The 16,789-nt window shown below is 39.5% G+C and overlaps 2 protein-coding genes across 2 annotated transcripts; one reads left to right on the forward strand and one right to left on the reverse strand.

The window, feature by feature from the left end:
- Positions 1–288: 288 nt before the first annotated feature.
- LOC135702529 (pseudouridine-5'-phosphate glycosidase-like) lies at positions 289–16,509 on the reverse strand. Its single transcript, XM_065223608.1, has 6 exons — positions 16,256–16,509; positions 5,776–5,866; positions 5,489–5,642; positions 991–1,353; positions 580–916; positions 289–512 (listed from the first exon to the last, which is right to left on the reverse strand). The coding sequence occupies exons 2-6, from the start codon at positions 5,859–5,861 to the stop codon at positions 376–378; spliced, it is 1,077 nt and encodes a 358-aa protein (XP_065079680.1). The 5' UTR covers positions 5,862–5,866; positions 16,256–16,509; the 3' UTR covers positions 289–375.
- On the forward strand, positions 6,080–16,243 carry LOC135702525 (EF-hand domain-containing protein 1-like). The gene is made up of 3 exons (XM_065223602.1): positions 6,080–6,820; positions 6,887–7,071; positions 15,204–16,243. The coding sequence occupies exons 1-3, from the start codon at positions 6,087–6,089 to the stop codon at positions 16,241–16,243; spliced, it is 1,959 nt and encodes a 652-aa protein (XP_065079674.1). The 5' UTR covers positions 6,080–6,086.
- Positions 16,510–16,789: the final 280 nt, after the last annotated feature.

Consider the following 16,789-nt stretch of genomic DNA (forward strand, 5'->3'; position numbering starts at 1 on the left):
CAGGCTGACCCAGCGCATCAGCGCACGCATTGCTATTCAAACAAACCCAAATACTGCAAAAAACAGCATCACTTACCTTTAAGTCATCATCCCGCACCGTAATACAAGTGTCGACGATTGATCCTCCGATAACTACCTAAAAAGACATAAGAATGTTCAGTTTGGCTGACATCCCAAATGTACACTCAGCAACAAGTTAGCTCTCAATATGCCTTCCGCATTTCTTTCAAATTGTGGATGCATTTCTTTTGAAAGGGAGAGACATTTTGAAAATAAAAACATCGATCATAAGATTATAAGTAACTTTAATACTAATATTACATTGCTACGAGGTAGATATAGACGTGTACGGATGTGATTGAGGAAATAATAAATTTAACTGACCGGTGCTCGCTGGCGGAGGGGCTGGGCAACTTCACCAATCTTCTCATCACTTGCACAATTTTCCAAACGATTCAACTCCAATGCGATTTCTCCCGCGACGCGCGCGTTGTTCTTAATCAGTGCGATGTCTGAAAGTGAGAATATAATGTTAGCAAACAAAATTTAGAACATCTACCACCATGATAAACATCATACTTGATTCCAAGCTTCGTCCCTCTGTGCGCTTGGAAATGGCCTCCAACACGAACGGAGTCATTTCTTTGCCACCGACGGCATTTTGTCCTGCATCGGCCAACGCTTGATCAATTGCATCGTCAATCAGCTTGCGATCGATTGCGTATTCCTCCGGCAGAGGTACGCCAATCAGGAATCCCGAATGCAAACCGAGCGACTTATTGGTGGAAAGCAGCTGGGCAGCTTCCACGGCGTCGTTCAAATTGTAGTCAGCTTTCGATCCACTGGAAGGGAAGTAGAAAGCCGGAAACTCTTTATCCGGACATTGATATGATACAACGCAAACGCCTTGAGTTTCCTGCATGAGAGTGTAAATAAATGGTGAAATTATGGATTTAAGTAAAAAAAAAAAAAAAAAAAACTACTGCTTACCAAATATTCCAACGTTCTCTGAATATCCAGAATCGACTTTACGCCGCTGGAAACCACGGCCACCGGAGTGCGGCCCAGCTCAACCAGATCGGCCGAAATGTCCAGCGATTGCTCTCCACCGCGGTGGACGCCGCCAATTCCACCGGTGGCGAAAATCCTTATTCCGACCAAGTTGGCCACCACCAGTGTTCCGGCAACGGTTGTGCCACCGCTCAGCTTGCGGCTCACCACATATGACAGGTCTCGGCGAGATGTTTTGATGCTTCTCTCTTTGCCGGCTTTGGCCAGGGTGGTCAACTGGTTCGAATCGAGACCAACCTTGACGCGACCGTCGACGATGCCAATGGTAGCCGGAATGGCACCCTGCGGAAGATAGGAAAGTGATAAGTAAAGTAAGCGTCGGGCTTGTTCATTTTGTCATGCATTTTGCATTGCATTTCCCTACTTTGCTTGATTATTTATATTAGTTCTACTATAATTGTCTCCAAAATCACCTAATGTCCCCCCACTTCATATCTGTCATACCTCGGAAATGGTGCACGATCCAGATAAACTTCGCATCTGCAGTTCAACTGTACCCTGTGGTTGAGTTCATCTGCACGCCCATGGGATCTTGCCGAACAGCAAGTTACTTAGTGTCAACATGCGTCATGCACTTTCGAGATTGAGCAAGGCCTTATAATTGATTGATTGGTAGGTCACCCATCGCACCGGATCCTTTGGAGATGAACTAGTGCAACAGAGGAGTGCAGATTGGATCGTAGATGATGGGGTGTACTTGCATTGATCTGTTCCTATAAAACAAATACTGTTTCGCTCAGGCAATCGTCCAGATCTGATGGAATATTTGGGGTTAATACGTATTGACATCCCCCAATAAGTGCTGGGACTTGTATGGACATCCCTATAAAGTTCTGTGGATTTCCCATCGAAGTCCATACCAATTGAAACCAATGACTGGCAAGGATACCTAAGGAAAAACGTAGGAAACAAAATTTCATCCCGGAAGACCCTTGGTAAGACTGACTTTGTTTTCTTGTTAATAATGGCATGTTTGGCAACCCGGTTAATTTGACAGCTCAATTCAAGGCTCATTTTTTTTAAATTTTGAACAAGCAGTGAAATTTGAAAAATCCGAACCAAGACGTCGATACTTTTGGCGCGATTGATCTTGAGCGGTCTAAGCCATCCGTCAGGAAACGACAAAGAAAAGAAAAACAAGTCGATGATACACTTCAGCTGGACAAACTTTCCCGAGCGGAGGATCCCCTCGAGAAGGCGATCGAATTCTTTCAACAGCTTGACGAAGACAGCATTGAAACGGATCTGTATTTACAGACGCTGGGACACTGCTGCTGATGTTAACTGCCATCGCTTTTCCGGGGATCGAAATTAGCTTCGGAGATCAACGATAGCTATCTGTCAGCGAATTGGGACATTGCGGAGCAGCAACGGACGAACAGGTAGACGCAATTCAAAAAGTGATGGTGTGATGTTGCTAATTTCATCACCGTCGTCGTCGCCGACAAGTTACTCGTCAGCGGGACGACCATGTAGTGAAGCAACAGTCAACGGAAGCCACCATCCTACAGCTACATCAAAATCAAGATCAAAATAAACACCAGCTAAAACTAGCCTAGCCCTCCAAGCCGATTTCAAACTATTTAAACTATAGTAGTTATAGTTACAACTACATAGTAGAGTCCTAGAAGAGGAACAGGGCAAATAGGAGATTCTCACCGACGGCGGTCATCATTCGTGAGATTATTGGTTTCTCTAGAAGGATCACATCTGCTTGGCAGCATGCCTTGCTACCAAGCTGTCGTATACGAGAGCTGTCAAACGCAGATTCCATTGGAGAGAAAAGGGTATTCTGAATTTCAATCCGAATCAGGTACCATAATTTCTGAGTAACTGCCTCCGGGGAAGTATTTGCCGATGATTAGAGCAATAAACTTTCTTGGAGGAGCGATCTTGTTTAAATAATGGGATTGTAAGTGGGGTGTCGTTGATGATTTTTAGCGCAGCTGCGAATACCCTGGTTTTGGTATACTTGGTGGCCGGAATGTGTACGCTGACTGTGTTTCGGGAAATCTAACTCGGTATTTGGGGAATCCATGTCGGGACTATGCAAAAAAATAACGGTTGCGGTTTCCAAAAGTTGGATTGTGTTAACAACAATCAAATTTTGACACACGCGCACTGCGCAGGCGCCAGCTGGCTGGCATGCCGCCATGTTATAGAGATTGCTAAAGTATGATTGTGTAAGTGATTTGTATTCATCGGGAAAATTTTCCGCTATGAAGTTTTTTTTCCCGATGAAAACATTTTGCGTATACGTATACGTGACGCACACTACGTACGACAAACGTCAGCAATCTCTATTGAAACCAACATCTGAAACGTCACAATTCCAGTGTGAACTGCAAAAATGGCGTGACTGAATTGTCTTATTTTTATCAAATGAAATTATTTTCCCTTTTATGCCATATAAATGGTTGACTTCGTGGTAGAAAATCAGAAAATAATATTTTATGAGTCCTAAGTTTATTTTTCACAAAATGTAAGCAAAAATATTAAGAATATCCATAATATCAGTCACGCCTTTTTTGAAATTCTGGCTTGAATCTTCTATTTGTTTACAAATTATGAGCTGTCAGTGGGGCCCGCAATTCGCGGGTCCGCAGCGATGTTAGCTCTTTTCAAGGCAAGGCAAACAAGATAGGGATGCCACCTAGCTGGCAGGCGCAGAGATAGTGTAGTGTTGCCAGTTACTTTTAAAATCATATAAAATCCAAGCATGGGTGCCAAACAGTGCCAATGAATGAGCCCAGGTGTGCCCAAATCTGTTTTTGGCACACTGTGCGGAGTGAAGAACCCATTGCATCCAATTGAAAGATAATACTATAGAGAACATATAAATTAAAATATGTTTTATTCCAATAATAAACTGGGCTTATACATTCTAGGACACCCTATAGAAAAATTTGAGCAGAATTTCAATATTTTACTATAGGGTGAATTGCGCTGGATTTCTAAAGAATGTTCATATGAATTTCAAATAGAACTATGGAAGAAAACTTCAGAAAACTCTTGGGGCAATCATAAAAAAAATAAGGTGAATTTAGAGAAATCATAAAAGCCGTACTGCGTTATCTAAGGATTTTCTTGACTGACGAATGATTATTAAATGATAAGTTAATTTTCAATGATTAATGATTATATTATGTGAGGCATATGATTAGGATTTATAATAAATTATTAATCTCTCAAAAATCATGATTAGTGATGATGACTAATCGTTTATCTTAATAATCATTAATTCTGATTAATCACTAACGCTCTGGAAAGTTTAATCTTCGTGTGGTGGTGGTGTATGTATGCAAGCGTGGGCTAGCAGAGACGACACATTGACGATAGAAGTCATTGTCATTGTTGGGCTTCCACCTATTTGATAATGTTCTCTTGAAATAATCGGAATTGAGACGAAACTGATAAACCAATCCACGCCAAATCTGGATCCGTCAAAAAATTAGAACTTTCCTAAAACCGGCCGGCAGTTAAATATTACAAATGTAAATCTCTACATTCTTTTTCATTCTGCATGCTTTCCTTCGAAAGGCTGGAGGCAATATGAAATGATGATTTAAATTATGGCGAACTAGCTTGTCTTTAGGTATTTTGATCAATTTTCAGCTGAAACTAGTATGTACATATGTCATTACGATAGAATTTTCCTTTTGAAGTCATGGGCGTTTTTTCAATGCAATATTTTGTTTACTGAAAATCACAGAATACAACACAACTTCACCGAATGATTTTGTGACTTATGTGATTTATTCCAAATGTTACATAAATAGTGTATCTTCCCAACCATTGGCACAGCATTTATTATTACGTCCCAACCAAAAGGCGAGCTTCGCCAGTAGAGCGTTAACCAGACAACAAATCAAATGCAAAACTTATCCACAAGCCTTTTCGAAGCATGGTTGCGCTTCGTCAAACCGAATTTCCCTTCAAGAATCCTATTCCATTCTCCCGAAAACCACATTGCAGCTTTGGGGGAAAAAAATCCTATCCATTTTCCGTCCCAATCCATATTTTCATTTCGGAAGCCGGATCTAGTGCGGTTGCCGTAGAGCTGAAAACTTGTACTAACTGCTGCTGCTGCTTGAATTGCACTTGTGCCGACCCATCTCAAAATTGTCTTTTAATTGAATGTGCGGTTTATGCAGATTTGGGTCCCGTTTACTTTGTATCAGTTTTGCTGTAGCTCGACCCGGTCATCCTCGTTACGTTACTCCAATGCGGACTATCGCCGACCCTTATTCTTGTCAAAACTTTTCCCCAGGACAGCCTCCACTACTGAGCGGCATAATGCACCACGTTCTTCCTTCCTATCTATCGCTTTCTCTCTACAACATACAGATGCAGCTCGGCAGTGACATAATTACGTTTTCGAAAAGTTTTGCCACCGGTTTCACCTCTCAATGCTTACCGTTTTGCGAACGACCTGCTCCACTTCGAGGGCTGTCTCCAGATTTTTCGGATACGGCATGCCGTGGGTGATGATAGTGGACTCAAGTGCCACCACCGTTTGCGGTGCCTTGAGGAGCGCCTCACGAACGTCCGGTTTGATGTCAACCAGGGAGCTGTTGGTTTACAAAGAGGCGAAACAGAATGGGTGAGGAAAGTTTTAACAGACTTTGGAGACCAATTAGCGACGACGATGAAGTCGCATTCTAGTTATGGTGTTGCAAGCATTTGATGCTAATTTATGCAAACCTTAGTTTGGCCAGATCTGCCAGTCCACGCTTGGGCAAATAGTTAACCACGGCGAAGCTGGACAACTTTGCTGGAACACGAAGCATGTTGCCTGAAAAAAAAGAAGAGAAAATTAGAGCGAGTTTGATAAAAGCCCGCGCAACAGGTTGCCCCCCGAGTCATTCAATTCCCATTAGACACTGGCGCGGCGTCGCGACGGTAATGCACCTAGCAACGATGGCATCGCCGTTTCCGTTTGTTTATTTTCCAGCACATTTCTTCCAGTCATTTTTTCGCCTACAATTCTCGAACAAATCTCCCCCAAAATCGCAATGGAGGACCTACCGAAACTTCCCGGGAACGACTTTGTCAATCGTCTGCGCCAGAAGCACCACGTCCCACAGAGCTTCAAGTACATCAACGGCTACCCGATCCCGGTGAAACCGATCTGTGGCTTCGGTGGTGAACAGCTGAACGAAGATTCCATCTACTACTGCACGGACGAAACGGATGCCGTCCTGTACGATCCGATTCTAACCTACGGACGCGTCCGGAAGCTACCGGTCAAACCATACCGGCCACACTTTGTGCTGTACGACCAGAAGACGCTTAAGTTCAATGCGTTCTTCCGGCAAGGCGTACCGGAATCGCCGAAGGAAACCTTCCGCATTCGGTACGTCAACATTCTGTACTTTCTGGAAGATGACACCATGACCGTACTGGAACCGGTTATCGAAAACTGCGGCTACCCGCAGGGTCGCCTTGTTCGGCGGGGTAAGATCATGAAAAACTGCCTGGGAGAGTTGTACAGCTGGAAGGATCTGAACATCGGAATCGATTTGGAGATACATGGGTACGTGTTCCATATTACGGATTGTGATCCGTTTACGAAGGAGTTTCTGCTGAGCAATGGAATCGAGTTGAACGAGATGGAATTCCCACCGCCGGATCCGGCCATGAACGAGAGGTCCATCAGCGAGAGACAGACCTTCAAGCACCACAAGATGTACCCGGTGCCGGAGGACAAACTGAGGAAATATCTGGAGTACCAGGGCAAAGTGCTGCAGTAAGTAGACTCTTCCTTTGGAAGGTTGTCGATAATTTGAAAGGGTGCAATCTTGATTGATTACAGTTTCGATTGCCTGCTGGATAAACCGGACCAACCCGGAGGGATAAGGATGACCTACAAGCTGTTCTACTTCCTGGAAGACGACACGGTATCGATCAAGGAGCTGAAGGAGAATCAGGAAGGGCGGGATTACTTCCCGATGCTGCTGCGGAAGCAGAAGCTGCCGAGGAATTGGACGGAGAAATCAGGTGGGTGATTTTTTGTTTGCAAACTATATAGAGCAGTTTGCATGCTATATAGAGCAATTCCACGCCAAATGACGAATCGATCTGATGCGACCTTCTCTAAACTTTGCATAATAATTATTGTTTGTCATGGTCAATCATTCACATTTTGGCTAAAATTCGGCCATTTTGAATCTCGTAAAAACTTCAAAATGGTATTCGAGATTTTTCAACACATCATAACTCGAAAAATTCACTTACAATCGAAATGACGTCTGAGACAAAGTTGTAGGAAAATATAATTTCATTACAGGACAATTAAACACTGTGTAGAAAATTCAAGTAATTTTGTGTAAAAACCCAAAAAAAAAGTGTTTAAAACTTAAATAACAAAAAATTACCCTCATCAATATTTTTTCAATATTTCTCATCAAAAAGCTTATGAGTGCTACCTTCTGAAAAAATTTCAAGCTGAACACTTATATACCAACACAAAAATTTAACAAAAGGAAGGTTGCTATAAAAGTTCAAAAATTTGTGCAAAAGTTGTTGATTACGGATTTTTGTTATTTTTTAAGTGTCCAACTTGAAATTTTCACAGAAGGTAGCATTTTTCATAAGCTTTTTAATGGAAAATATTGAAAAAATATTAAAGATGTTAACACAGACAAACAAACATAACACTCGCAAGTTGTTCATTTAACGGTCAATTTAAAAGTATCGTAGTTGGTAGTACCGCCACCTGTGGCGCGCATAGTCAATTCCCTTGCGTTTAACGTTTACACACTACCGCCATCTGTTCAGCGTACTACCACAAACGAAGTGACAGACGACTAACTGGCGAAGAAATCAATTAAAATAATGTGGTTCGCTGTAATAGAATTTCCTTAGAAGCTTCTGCCATCATCCACCAGATGGGATAGTATTTTTGTTTTGGTTTTGCACAAAGTTGATTTTGTGTACAATGATTCTTTGACAGTGTGCAAAGAGTGCGTATCATTTTGTCATTTTTTATGCATTTCAGTTTTGAGTAGAGTGAAAGAGATAGAACCAAAACGTTCTAGTACATTTGGTGAAAATGCTAGTTCAATCCAGTAGTAATGTTGCCATGTGGTACAATCCAGTAGTAGTGGTGTTGCCATGTGGAACACTGAAAAATTGCAATAGCAGGTTAGTCACCAAAGTTTTCGTGCCGCTCCGTCTGTCACTTCGTTTGTGGTACTACCCACCACAGTGTATTCAACAAATTGCGGTATTGTTTTAGCGACGATGTTTTACAGTGATAAATATTCAATGTGTTATGTCTGTTTGTCTGTAATGTTAATTAAGATTTAAACACTTTTTTGGTTTTTTTTACCCAAAATAACTTGATTTTTGTTTTACCGTGTACAAGTTATAAATATTTTTACTATGTTTTACCAAATTTTACTAGAAATTTTCTACTGTTTATTTTTTTTTTCCTAAAAAGGAAATATCAACAGTGAGCATGCACAAGGGCGTATTGATGAATTTACGTTACGGTCGACCAGCAGATGGAAATCTAGAGTAACATTTGAGATGGGCCTATGTCCAAAACATAAACAAACCAGAAAATGAATTTTAAATTTTTCCACCACTATTCAATTCATATTTAAGAAAATTGAAGTATTTTAGGCATTTATATTGTTCACAATAACAATAGTAACTGTATCTTAGTATACAACCTCAAAAATATGCGAAAAGCTTTCAAAAATATATGAAAATCAATAATTATCAATATTAATTTCATAAATTAATAAGCCTTTTTGTGAATCTTTCAATTGATAGGCCTTTTTTGTTAAGCCGTTGTTCTTGTCATCACGAATGGTACGCCCTTTGCTAAGCCTTTTCGCAACGTCAAATAAATTCAAAACAAATCATCGGCCCTGCCTCAACCAGTAGGGCAGCGCTGCCATTTATACAGATTTATCTGTATTATACAGATTTTTTAATCTTAATACAGACCCGATACAGAATACAGATTTATCACAGATTTTTAAATTACAATACAGATTTATACAGATTTTTATAAAATGAATGTTATGGTGTTTTTGACAGCATTCACAACCAGATGACCAACCGCTTTCGGATGCATATGGAGCTGGTAGTAAACGATTTGAGATTGTATGGGGATTTACAGTATTAATTGAATATTTCCAATATAAGCATGTATGTTAAATACAAGAAAAGTGCCCGAGCACATTAAAATGGTACAAATACAAGTACTCGTAAACATTTTACTTGCATTGAAAATGTATTTCGTAAGAAATTGCGGATTTTCTGATATTCTCCATACTGCAAAAATGATTTTACCAGCACTGGCGGGGCGACATCTCTCGACTTTTCGGTGTAACTACCACACAAATGATGTAATTAATTGTATTCATCTGACGGATTTCACGCCAACTCATCCAGTGGTTGGCAGCACCCTCTCAGAACCTTATGGAACTTTGTGGGTGTGGAGACTTAGCAATTTTAAGCAACTATATTAAAAATATCAAATAGTAATGAACTCGTGCACTTTTTTGCATTTAAAACTGCTTATCAGGAAGATAATGAATAGAAACTAAAATCTCCATACATTTTCAAACGGCTTCATATCACTCTTATAAATAAGTACGGACGATATCACAAATAGCGCAATTATATCCCGTATGGTTAGTACGATAGCCCGAATAGGTGGTTAAGCACTTTTTATGGTTATTTTGTATGCACTGTATTTGTAAAACAACAAAACATGATTAATTAAGAAAAAAATTGTCAATACAGAAAATACAGATTTTTTAATAGAGTGGATACAGATTTTTTATAAAACCACCTGGCAGCTCTGCAGTAGGGCCACAAACGAAGTGACAGACGGAGCGGCTCGAAAACTTTGGTGACTAACCTGCTATTGCAATTTTTCAGTGTTCCACATGGCAACACCACTACTACTGGATTGTACCACATGGCAACATTACTACTGGATTGAACTAGCATTTTCACCAAATGTACTAGAACGTTTTGGTTCTATCTCTTTCACTCTACTCAAAACTGAAATGCATAAAAAATGACAAAATGATACGCACTCTTTGCACACTGTCAAAGAATCATTGTACACAAAATCAACTTTGTGCAAAACCAAAACAAAAATACTATCCCATCTGGTGGATGATGGCAGAAGCTTCTAAGGAAATTCTATTACAGCGAACCACATTATTTTAATTGATTTCTTCGCCAGTTAGTCGTCTGTCACTTCGTTTGTGGTAGGGCCTAGCTTTGGTTTGAAAATTTTCAATCAACGGCCCTTCTACGTCACTAGGCTTATCAATTAAATGAAATAAATTAATGGTTGGCCGTTTTAGCATGCGGGCCTATTAATGAATCGAAAAATTTCGTTGATTTTGATTTTTCTCGATTACGCGGAATTTTCCTACACGATTAGTGGCTATCAAGCGGCACTTAAGAATGGTATCAAAACCCGATTTGTTTACGTTTTGGACATAGGACCATTTCAAATGTTACTCGAGAAATGATGTGAAAATGATAATGACATTTTGCTACCTGTCAAATCGTATGGAATATTTTTTAGTACACACATCATCAGTTTTGTAATTAATCATGTTTTGTTGTTTTTGACATCATCCACATCCAGAGGGCCAGTCACTTCGAATGTATGGGAATGGTAGGAAACCATTTGGAAATGCATGAAAATTTTCAGTTTTTATTCATTATCGTCTTTATGGGCAGTTTTAGCTGCACAAAAATTGCACGAGTACATTACTATGGTGATAAGGTAAACACTCGTTTATTTATTTCCTTCTGTGAAAGCATGTTTAATCACAAATCGTGGATTTTCTGATATTCTCCATACTGCAAAAATGATTTTCCTACCACTGAAGGGGCGACATCTCTCGGATCTTCAGTATAGCTACTACTCAAATCATATAATTAATTGCAAATCTGAAAACTAGGTGTCGCATGACCAGTTTTACCTTTGCGTAAATTCATCAATACGCGATGATCGATTGATGAATTTACGTTACGGTCACACGTTACGGTGTGAAAATGATAATGACATTTTGCTACCTGTCAAATCGTATGGAATATTTTTTAGTACATCATCACTGTTATGGTTTTGGGTTTTAAACCTAGGTGTCGCATGCACTGGTGCAGTTTCGCATAAATTCATCAATTAATCATGTTTTGTTGTTTTTGACATCATCCACATCCAGAGGGCCAGTCACTTCGAATGTATGGGAATGGTAGGAAACCATTTGGAAATGCATGAAAATTTTCAGTTTTTATTCATTATCGTCTTTATGGGCAGTTTTAGGTGTACAAAAATTGCACGAGTACATTACTATGGTGATAACCCTAATAAAAGAAATACCATAAGTGAACGATAACCCAAATGATTGAACTATTCCATAAATGGTTTGGATGATACCCCGAACACGTCGTTAAGCAAATTAACCATAACATTTTTATTAGGGAAAGTAAACACTCGTTTATTTGTTTCCTTATCTGTGAAAGCATGTTTAGTCACAAATCGTGGATTTTCTGATATTCTCCATACTGCAAAAATGATTTTCCTACCACTGAAGGGGCGACATCTCTCGGATCTTCAGTGTAGCTACTACTCAAATCATATAATTAATTCTCTTTATCGATTTTCTATTGGCGTCTTGCAGTGAAACTTTTCCAAGCTTTCGCCACCTACATTTCGAAGTGAGAACTACTAGAAGGAGGATAGTTTCCAAAATTTTCCAAGTAAAACAGACGATTTTTGGGGCAAATCGGTCTATAAAGAAAAACTAATAATTTTCCGTTGAAACTTTTGCTTGAATCGTGTAAGAAAACGTATTTGAAAACTAACTGTCATTATTTCGGTATGGATCGGAGATGTTTTCATGGAAAATTATGCATAACAAGTTTGCACCCACAGAGAGAGGTTACCTCCTGCGCAGCTGCATTTTTCGGAAAATGGTAAATATGTGCGATTTCCACTAGGATGAAAGTGAAAATTAAGTGAATTTACTTAGGAACGGTTGTATCATGCTGGTGGTAATGAAGAATTGGTTGTATAGGACGCCAATATTCAATAAATGTTCATTTTGGCCTTTTTAAGGCAAACATATTGATACTCACAATTTTCGACGGAAAACGTAACGGAACTTGATTTACTCAACACGCACCATACTATAAAATTGTGCTAGATGGTTTTCAAAGTGTTAACAAGTTGACAAATCATCTTTATTTTGAGTAATTGAGCAATTTACTTCTGTTTACATCATATTTACGATGCAGCATTGATGGAGCCATGAAATGAAATGCATGTATCTTATGAAAGTTCATCTGGAAAAGTCAAAGATGCACAATAGCCTGATCGTAAAAACGTTTTCTTCTTCAATTCGAATGTTATATTGGAAGGATTTTACGCAGGCTTGATGACATCTATGATTAAATGCTAATTTTCACGAATTTTATATGCAGTCTGTCAACATTATCATCATCATGCAGTGGCGACATCTGCGTTGAGCTTTTACGGCAATCTCCCAAATTGCATTGCTTCAGCTAAGCGAAATAATGTTCTAGAATTTGTTCAATGCATAGTTGTTACAGGTTGTATTGGCTATCAAAAGCTACAGCAAACGCACCGAGAAACGTTAATTCTAGCGAGTTATTATTAACAAAAGAGAAAATCGACGAAGAGAATCGATCATCGCGTTTACGCCCTTATGCATGCTCACTGTCGATATGTCATCCTACAACTTTTCATGAGCATGAAAAAAAAACACGGAATCCTAACGTTCTTCGTCGGAGGAATCTCGAAGAATCTGAGGAAAAAACTGGCGTTTTTTAAATTTCTGATACTTTTTCACAATTTTTTAGAAATTTCAAACCGTATTTCCAAATATATCATATTAACAATATGATCCATTCATGCCTTTTCCAAATGTTGCAATGGCGACCCGCAAAATATTGCTTCACGCACCATCTAGCGATGAAAAAGGTCAGCAACAATCATTCAATTACAATCGAGGGGTGCGAATATAGCACTTATCACAAAAGTAAGAGTCAAATTATTTTCATTGATTACATTGTGTATATTGCTTTAAAATTTATCTGACATGTCACTGTAGTCATCAAATAAAATAAAATGCTGAAATACATTCATGTGAAATATTAAACAAATTTTCATTTGATTTACCCCTCGTGACGATAAACAAATACATTGGTAGCCTTTTTTGGCCACAGAGGTGCTTTCTTCGCTAAAAATTCGGTTCGCCAGCTAAGCGAAAGAGTGGATCATATTGTTAATATAATATATTTGGTATTTTCCATGCAGCCTAGTTGCTTTTATAGACTTCGAAAAATGTCTGTGATTTTATAAATCTTTAAAATTCGGACATCAGAATCAGCGCTGCCATTTATACAGATTTATCTGTATTATACAGATTTTTTAATCTTAATACAGACCCGATACAGAATACAGATTTATCACAGATTTTTAAATTACAATACAGATTTATACAGATTTTTATAAAATGCTTGAGAAAAAAATATCAAAATTTATAAAAACAAAATAACTTGCTCGATTTTATCAGCGTACCCCCTTCTCTATAAAATTAATTGTTGTGCTAAAAACCATATTTTTTGCAGTGGGATCTGCTCGAGGCATTGTTGTTTCTTTTATGCTTCTCTCACTCCCTCCAACGGAAAACGCAGTCACGCCCGTCACGGTAGTTTCGCATTGAAAATGTATTTCGTAAAAAATTGCGGATTTTCTGATATTCTCCATACTGCAAAAATGATTTTACCAGCACTGGCGGGGCGACATCTCTCGACTTTTCGGTGTAACTACCACACAAATGATGTAATTAATTGTATTCATCTATATTAAAAATATCAAATAGTAAGGAACTCGTGCACTTTTTGCATTTAAAACTGCTTATCAGGAAGATAATGAATAGAAACTAAAATCTCCATACATTTTCAAACGGCTTCATATCACTCTTATAAATAAGTACGGACGATATCACAAATGGCGCAATTATATCCCGTATGGTTAGTACGATAGCCCGAATAGGTGGTTAAGCACTTTTTATGGTTATTTTGTATGCACTGTATTTGTAAAACAACAAAACATGATTAATTAAGAAAAAAATCGTCAATACAGAAAATACAGATTTTTTAATAGAGTGGATACAGATTTTTTATAAAACCACCTGGCAGCTCTGATCAGAATAATCGGACTTGGATAATCTGCTGTGAGCATCGAACGGGGACGGGGGACACTGACTAAGTTGAAAAGTTGTGCTGAAGACAATTCTTTCAATCTCGTTGAAGATTTTTCTAAAAACGTATGGCATTCCTAGTGAAGGTTATTTTCGGTTTACTAACCTTTTCAGCTGTTTGACAACTCAGTTAAAAAATATTGAGCCCAGTAAAATATTATTTGTGTGTAAGCTACAACAGTACATACACATGACTAAAGAGTTCATGTTACAAAAAATAATCAAACTTTAACACATTCGAAAGTTCTAAACACATTTCAAAATGTGTGTAACAACTGATAACAATATTAACTAATTTCACTTCCACTCGAACTTTGAAATAAAACAATATTTTGAACTTTTATCTTCCATAACCACGAGAAAAAAAAATTTGAGCGTTTCAAAACTTGTTGGTCCAGTTTTGTGAAATAGCTGGCAGAACGCCAAACTACTTGACAAGGTGGCCCATTAAATTATATAATCTATCATTTTGAGTGAACCATTCATGTTGTAGAAAACTTTTCCAAATCATTCCAATGTGACCTCTAAAATTCCTTAGTTTAACGCACCCGCGCGAAATGTAATGCGCTCCGCGATAAACAACAGAAAAATCAAAATCAAAGCGAAATCAAACCATCGCTCATTCAAGGTCTCAATAGTATCTACTCGAGCTGCTGGCCAGATAAGCATATACCTATACCGTACACATCAGCCCTATTTTTTTTTTTATGTTACCTTCAACTATTTTCGTCCGTTCAGACAAAATATGTAAACAAACAACAGGGCGATTCACACATACTTGTGACTCGAACCACTTCTAACTCGTTTTTCCCTTCTGTTTCTTCCATCTCCACCCCCTCTCGCTTCCTTCCATTTCAGCCACCTACCCTTCGATCTGTATGGAGCTGTCCGATCACGAAGTGTCCGAATACTACTCGCCCAAGGACTTCCTCGTCGGTGCAACCATTTTCGTCTTTGGACGAAAATTCTTACTTCTGGACTGCGATCGCTTCACCCGGAGCTACTATGAGAAAGTTCTGAAAATCATCCAACCCGATCCGGTCCGCATGGGAAGCCCTGAACCTCGAACCCCTCGCAAGGAACTGCCCACCTACCTTGGTCTGGGTACCCCGGAGGATTCGATCGCATCACATCACAGTCTGGTTCCGAAAAGCCCCCGCAAAGATGTCGTTACTTACTTGGTCAACATGAACAAGTACCTTCGCTACGGTTGCATACTGGACAATGCCCACCCGGAGGATACCATCCGCAAGTTTGTGCTCAGTTTGTCCCTTGCGGATGGAACACTTACGATCATGGAATCTACTATTCGTAACTCTGGCATCCGTGGGGGACGGTTCCTATCACCCACGAAAGTTTGGAAACCGGATTGTAACCCGAACGTCCCGGAATACTACACGGCAAGGGATTTCTTCATCGGGGCGATCATTATCGTTTACTCGCATCGGTTCAAAATCGTTAGCACGGACCTGTATGTGTACCGGTACATGCAAGCCCATCCGGAAATGTTCGCTTCGAGTGCGATGGAAACTGTTCGAAATTATCTTCTATCGGAGGGACACCTGAGAGATGATTTGAGACAAGCTATCGAAGAGGACTGCCAACGGTATGGACCACCACAGGCACCGGAAGTAGAACCAAACAACGATAAAGGAGTGGGTGAGGTTGACAAACGGCTGCATGACTTCAAGCTGGAAGATGCTAAGATGAAGGAAACCCCACTTCCAGCCTTGGTTCAAGCCGACAGGCATCAATGTCCATCTCCGATCATTCCAGATGAGGAAATCAAAAAGACCTACCACTCGAACGAGCAAATGGATCTGTTGCTGCAAGGACAGATTGAGGGCGAGGACGTGGTCAAAATGGGCAAAATAGTACGATTTGAGGATGGTTGCTAATTTTCTACTTACCGGATTTCAATGGACTGATAAGACAAGTTGTGGAAGGAGAACTTTAAATGGCACGACACAAGGTTTCAGATTGAATTAAGCACAGCAATGTCTTTTGTATTTTGTTTTGTGAATAAATTGCACAAAATTCACCGTTTGAACAGAAAAATCTTCAAATTTATTCAACCCGAAAGAATATTGTTATCACTGCACTAGTAACGAACCACTTATAACGACTTGCAAACACGCACTAAAGAATCACGAACTACCGAATTCGACTGAAGCAAGGACAATAATAACAACATGTCCCCCAGAGATGTACACAGGTGTGGCCCAGAGAATCTATCGTCTCGTTCGTTCCTCCGCTGTTTATCAAATGGATGAAGGAGTTTGACGTCACTATGTCAACCAAATAAAAGAGACAACGAATCCACACTGCCTCACCTGTTTACACTCACTGCCCCGAAGGTGCGGAGGTTATGTTTTTGCGTAGTGCTTTTTGCGTATTTTTGTTTTGGAACTGGCGTGGGACATTTCTAAAGGGGCTCGATGCGT

This window comes from Ochlerotatus camptorhynchus, unplaced genomic scaffold (genome assembly GCF_037179485.1).
Source record: "Ochlerotatus camptorhynchus isolate MF236.1 unplaced genomic scaffold, CSIRO-AGI_Acam_v1.1 ptg000193l, whole genome shotgun sequence".
NCBI classification, from domain to species: Eukaryota; Metazoa; Arthropoda; class Insecta; order Diptera; family Culicidae; genus Ochlerotatus; species Ochlerotatus camptorhynchus.